Source organism: Sinocyclocheilus rhinocerous, unplaced genomic scaffold (genome assembly GCF_001515625.1).
Source record: "Sinocyclocheilus rhinocerous isolate Xijiao unplaced genomic scaffold, SAMN03320098_v1.1 scaffold278, whole genome shotgun sequence".
Lineage (NCBI taxonomy): Eukaryota > Metazoa > Chordata > Actinopteri > Cypriniformes > Cyprinidae > Sinocyclocheilus > Sinocyclocheilus rhinocerous.
Window position 1 is genome coordinate 407711 of NW_015664178.1, and position 7074 is coordinate 414784.

The window sequence follows — 7074 nt, forward strand, 5'->3', positions numbered from 1 at the left end:
GGTTTCTGGCACAAACCGATCGTTTCGTGTCTTAGGACATCAATGTGTCGTCACGAGCCGCAGGGTTTAATTTGGTTTTGTTTGTGTATGTTTTTTTGACTCTCAAAGCCGTGATTCCCATTCACTTCCATTATAAGACTGACAGACTGCAACGGTTTGAGTTAAAAATCTTCGTTTGTGTTCTACTGAAGAAACAGAGTCACCTACATCTTGGATGCCCTGGGGGTAAGCAGATAAACATCAAATTTTCATTTTTGGGTGAACTACCCCTTTAAGGTCAAATTAAAAAAGTCTTGGAAATCTTTTTTTTATTTTTTATTAATAGTGTACTTGGTAACAGGTCAGTGAAGAACTTGACAGTCTGAGACACAAATATCAAGTATCACTATGTTGGTAGTCATCCTGTTACCCTCCACTTCTGAAAATGATTCAAACAAAAGGACAACAAAAAGAACGTGTCAAAACTGAACCTATAGCGCCATCTTATGGACATTCAGCACTTACAATCAGTTAATTGTCATTATTTGAGCAGGAATTGAACTTATCTGATGTCAGTGTCTATCTAGAGTCTTGTGGCCATGGAGGCTAAATTCATTTCAGTACCAGAAAGTCAAAGTCTTAATTTTCACATCACATAAACCCATACACACGTCCTGCATCTGAAAAGGTGTGCTTTTCTACAACACAGTATGAAAAAAAGCAGTGTCAAATAATTAGGAGTTCCAGTATTCATGATCTGGGCGACATTTTTTGAGTATTAGTATCATAGGTACCAAAAAAAGAGAGTTCCAAACAGTTCCTAAATTGTACTTGTTTAACAAAACATATTTTTAACCAAACCTATTTTTGGTTGTATGTTGTATGTTAGAGATCAAAGAACATCCGAATCAAAGGACAATGCCAAGATGGTGGATGTAGTATGGAAACAAATGGAAAGTATTCATTCTACACATCTACAGACCTGAAGAACACTTTATCAACAGCTGAGAGGTAAGTTCTGAAAATACTCTGAGAGTATGGGAGTTCAGATGCTGCATGTCTTTCCTACACAGATATATACACAGACTCAAACCTGACATAAACACAGACACATACAGATGTTGCACCAACACAAACATATCTGCAGAGAGAAAAGAGTAACATTAAATAGAAAAATAGAGACCAGTGCCATTATTTGTCCTCTAGTGCTCTCTGGTGTCCATGAAGAGCATAGCTTTTTTCCATCATTTTCATTTGTTTATTCTAAAAATGTTCAGCCTATAGACAAATACACAACCGTTCAAAAGTTTGGGTCGGTAGGATTTTTAAATGTTTTTGAAAGAAGTTTCTTATGCTTACCAAGGCTGATTAAGAAATGTTTTATATTTTAATATATATATTTTTAAAACAATTGATTTCTGTATTGACAGCTGAATTTTCAGCATCATTAGTCCAGTCTTCAGTGTCACATGGTCTTTCAGAAATCATTCTAATATGATGATTTGCTGCTCAAGAAATATTGCTTGTTATTATCAGTGATGAAAACAGTTGTGCTGCTTAATATTTTTGTGGAAACTGATCCATTTCTGATACACTGTTTGATACACATGATGATATAAAGTAAAAGTAAAAAAAAACATTTATTTAAAAAATAATAAATAAATATATAATACATTATTTTCATTAAAAAAAAAGTCTTCATTGTATCAATTAAATGCATCCTTGCTGAATAAAAGTATTATTATTATTATTATTATTTAAATCTTACTGAGCCTTTTTTTTTTTTTTGCTTGTTCAGACAGTTGAAGAATGGTTTTGGGACATGACGTAGGCCAGATTCACACAATGAGCACAGTGGAACATGTGTGTTGTGAACACTGTGCCACAGCTCCAGCAATAATTTATTTCTTTTAATATTCTGAGGGCTGTTGTCATTGGTATGTCAATGTTTAATGGTATCATACTGTAGTTCTTTGTCAGTATTCAAGAATTTTGTGTTGGACATGAAGTGGTGACCTAACACAGTAACAAACCTGTAATTATTTTATGTAGCCTGGATCTTATTTGTTTATTTATTTATTTTACATTACATAGTTTTTTTCATGGTTTTTAAAGACTAGCATATGTCACGTCCATGTTAGCATCTGCCTAAGTGGACTAGCTTCAACCAAGTGACCATTTATATTACTAAATGCTTGATTATTTTATGATTAGTTATATTGTATTCCCATTTTATGTCCAACTGTGGAGAGTCCACTACTTACTGCCCTTTTAATGGACATATGAAAGAGAGTGATGTAACTTTAGGCTGTGATGCAACATTGTCCTTTGCAAACCTCTGAAGTCCATGTTGGTCTGTTGTTTCCCACACAACACAAAAGCCAATCCCACTGGTCACACAAAGAACAATTAAAAAAAAAAAAAAAATGAGGTAAGTGGCCGTCCCTGTGCATCTGCTGGGCTGGATCTCCGTGGTTACAGCAGAGCAGTGTCATCAGCATCTCAGTGCAGAGGTGAAAGATGAAGCTCTCAGAGGAACAGCTGATGATTTCAGCTCCACTCTCAGGGGAACACATCCTGTGACATGGTGATAAAGAGAGACACACAGGTTTGGACAAGTTTCTTTTCTTTTATATAATTAGAATCACAATTAGTTGACCTGGTAGGATTGCTGTTATGAAGAATTTGACTAAATGAATGAGTAGACAGCACTTCTTCAATTCTGTCGTGTCAGGTAAAAAGTAATGCTAAAAATGTCCGCCACAGGAAATGTGCAAGTCATAACACAGAGCCCGTGTCTTGGACACTAACACACACCCATGCAATCACACATCCACGAAAAGATAATTAATACTCGGGAGAGAGCTGCTGATTAACTCAAACAACAGAAACACTGTTTTGTAATGGTGCGTTCAAGTCATGTCGGATAGATCGTATTTACGAGTTGAATGCACATGAACGCCACCACAAAGTCGTTATTACGAGTGGGAAACTCGAAATTTTCTTTAAGCCTCGAGTTTCCGAGTTGGGGGCGTGTCAATGAGAAACATGGCGGAATCGATGGATGCAACGTCTGTAGTTGACGGTAAATTTTTGTTTAAATTGATAGTTTAATTGGTCATGTTCTTGTTACGCAGCTAGTTAATGAAATCCAAGTAAAAAAAATGCTATCATTTTTGCACCTATAGGTGAAAAATCTTTTGATTTGCCATGTTGCATTTAGCTAACAGTTTTTTTTTAATCTCTGTATTTTAGCGTTTGCTGATGCTGAAAATCAGTTATACTGGGATCCTGGTCTAAAATAATATTAAAAACGCAAAGCACACCTGATGCAAATTCTTTGCTCTTCATTTTCTATAAGCAGAGTTAACAGACCCTGTTGTATTTTCTTGTAATTTATTAAAAGAAGGTACACCGCCATCTTGTGCCGACTAAACTGACTTGAACGCACCTGACGTCGTAATTACGACTTGTCAACTCTTAAGTACGAATGTCCCAGGAGGACTTGAACGCAGCATTAGACACTGGGAGAAAACCTGTGATTGTTCAAACACTTTCACACACAGCTGCTGTGTTTCCTGAGATTAAAGCATTTTAGGGGACAATTTGAAGTGTTTAGGTTGTAAACAGAGTCCTAACTGAATGTATATAAATAATGTTAATATACCATCCAGAATTCAAATGTGTTTGCTACTGTAAATAACAGAGCACAGTGTTATTTATACAATGCGTGTATCCACACTACGCCAAAACATCATCAGGGTATGCTAAAATAATGCAATAAAAATGACCTGAATAACAAGGTTCATAAAAATGACAACACTTCATAAAAATAAATAATTGGTCACAGAGAAACCTCTGCCCTATTGCATTAATTATAAGGTTAAAAAAAAAAAAAAAAGTATATATACACTACCATTCAAATGCTTGGCATCAGTAAGATTTAAGATATTTATTTTACTTGGCAAGAATGCATTAATTTGATTAAAAATGACAATAAAGCAATTTGTAATGTTACAGAAGATTTCGATTTCAAATGAACTTTTTAATTCATGAAAGAATCCTGAAAAAAAGGACTCGTGGTTTCCACAAAAATATAACTTATCAACATTATTAATAAAAAATGTTTCTTGAGCAGCAAATCAGCATATTAGAATGATCTCTGAAGGAAAGTGACACTGAAGACTGGTGTAATGCCCACGTTTTGCACTTTTTAACTATAGTGCTCTTTAGAGGAAAGAAAAACTACATTTAACAACACATTTCCATGTCTCAAAAATGGGAAATATCTTTTTATTGGTAATTTTAAAGATCCTGGTGTCATGAACAGAAATACTCACAGTAATGAACATTGTTGGGAAGCAAACTCAAGACACCTCAATTTAGCCTGCTCACACACACACACACACAATATACACTTGTATACATTAACATACACACTCAAAGCAACGGTCACACTTTCCTCACAAATCTCGATTTAATCAGCATTGATCTCTATATTCTGACTGATCGAGACAGATGTAACATATGATCCATTCTTCACACTTTTCCCATAAGCATTTTTGGCCTGGCTCAAAACATGGCTTCAATCGCAGTGTTTATTTTTAAATTCAGCTGGAGGGATGTGTGAAGATGCGAGTTAAGGAGTCTCCAAAGAGACACAGAGCCAAAGGAGAACTATCTGTGAGGGATGTCAAGCCCCAACATGCTCAGCGCAAGTTCAGTTAACATGTTTTACATGCACGCAAACTCAACAATTAACGGCCATTAAAGGACAAATGGTGATGTGAATCCTGATTCTCTTGGAAAACCAAGAGAAGGATTTTGTTTGTTTAAGGTGCGTGATTTACAATGCAAAATGTGGGCATACTGCACTGCATTATGGGTAAAAGGATCACAGCAAATGTGCAAAAACAAACACATACAATGCATACTGTATAAACTAGCACATGCTTAAAAAGCAAACAAAACATGATGGTATAATAATTTTTTGGGTATCAGTACTGCAGTTGGAAACATCTGTCAGGAATGGGTTTCCAACACAATCTTCAAGGCTTATGGGAATCGACATTCAAAGTGGAAAAATGATAAAAACACTCATGGAAAACGGGACTCTTCTGTGTTATATATTAAGATAAATCTATAAAATCACTCACACCTGTTCGTAATTTTCAGCCACTTGTGACTGGCTCCATCCACTTCACACCAGGTTTAAAAAAAAAAAAAGGCAATCTAATATTTATACATATTTATATATATATGTATATAAAAAAATCTTTACACTTTCCTGAAGAGTTCATAGATTCTCAGATATTCATGTGAATCAGATATTAAAACCTGTTTGTTCATTTCAATCACGCTTTTTGAGAAACCCTGCAGCACGGAAGTTGAGAAAAACTTTGTGGCACAAACAAAAAAAATCACTAATAATTTAATATTAATGTTATGCCACAACTTTTATTTTAAAAAGGCCTATGAGATGCTGCACCAAGCGAAACGCTCACAGACTCATTTCTTGAATGTTTTCTGGTCCCATATTCCCACCCAAAAGGATGGGGTGTTGAATTCTCCTGTCTGGGAATGGATATTCCACTTGGGTCTCTTTATTCCCCCTCTCCTTTGTTACTGTGTCTCTTTTCCGGTCTCTCTGGAGAGGGGTGGGCGGTTACCATCCGTTGATGATGTGATTCATGTAGTCCTCGGTTGGCAGGCGTGCCGTTCCCTCTCCTCCGGCTCCGTCCTCTCGGAACGGGCTATGGAAAGATGCCTGTCCTCTCAGTAGTCTCTGCTCCCGGCGGTCCAGCATGTGCTTGTACTGGTAGCGCTGCTGAAATAGGTCTTTGGCGTAGTCGTACAGCTTCATGTCCAGATCGTTGAGTTCCTCGATGCGCTGAATTGTGTCATTATCCAGGTCGATGCCTGCCGCCCGCGTGCTGTTGTACTGCATGAAGGGCCGGATGAACTTGAGGTGGAAGGTGCGTTCGAACAAGTACTGTGTTTTTCGCTGGAACTCCGTCAGGCCGAAGAAAGCCATGTCTCGCAGGTTTTTCTTGGCCGATTCGAGCAGGAGCTGTGAGCGCCTCTTCTCAGGTACTGTGGAGAGGTTGTAGCAGCCCACCAGGCTGAGGTCGGCCAGCATGCGCACTTGGCGATTATTGGCGAGGTTGTAGGGGCAGTCCATGAACTGCTGCAAATTGCACCCCGACCAGTCAGAGCCCTCGTAGCAGGGTGGCAACTCAACAGGAGTGGGAGTCCGACCGTCGCACATGTGCAGGGATGTCTTCCACGTCGCCCCGCGCTGAACGTGCCTCCATTCGCTAAGGTAGCGGGAAATGGGGTCCCTCAGTAGAGTGATATAGTAGAACTTTCTGCAGGAAACAGAATAGGACAACTCCATTAGTTACAAAACAAACCAATCATATACAAGATTATGATAATATTTACATTTACAGGGATTAAAGTTCCGTCGCTACGACGGATTTCCGTCAGTTCATAAAGAGAGTAATTTGCTTCATTCCTGAATGATTCAGCCGTTCGAACGAATCAATTGAATGAATGATTCAGTGATAAAATCAGTGACTTGACGCCACCTGCTGGCGGATTTGGTTTCATTTTTAGCGTATAATTTCAGTTATTTAAATCATATTTCTTCATGCTACCTCTGAGCCTCATTAAACGTCTGAAAATGTACCTACAAGCCACTTTTTTGTTCTTCTGTGCCACCTCTGTAGTACAAATTAAATTATTAATACTAATTTCATATGATTGGTAACTTATTTGTCTTATTCTACATATTGTTTTAACTAGAAATTTTAAAAAGATTACAAACGTACATTTTTGAATTTGACAGATGAAAATGATGCCATTACAAAGGTAAAAAGAAAATACTCCTGTAAGTCACTTTAAGGAGTCAAATGTCAGCTCGTATTAGGAAGGCTCATTTTTTATCAGAATTTTTGATTATTGATCAGAAGGTGCTCCTAAATGTTTAAATTAGAAGGACAAGCGCTCCTAATTACAAGAATAAAAAAACGGCTCTTAAACTGGGTGTGTGACAGGTATGGCTGAGGAATGGGGTTTGGTCGAAGAAAAATT

At 37.4% G+C, this 7074-nt stretch overlaps 1 protein-coding gene across 1 annotated transcript in view; it reads right to left on the reverse strand.

Moving 5' to 3' along the window:
- Positions 1-5298: 5298 nt before the first annotated feature.
- hs6st1b (heparan sulfate 6-O-sulfotransferase 1b) overlaps positions 5299-7074 on the reverse strand; it is a 69715-nt gene continuing 67939 nt past the window's right edge. The window contains exon 2 of the mRNA XM_016540308.1: positions 5299-6347. Within this exon, the coding sequence (XP_016395794.1) occupies positions 5645-6347 (703 nt within the window). The 3' untranslated portion in view covers positions 5299-5644. The remainder of the gene's footprint in view (positions 6348-7074) is intronic.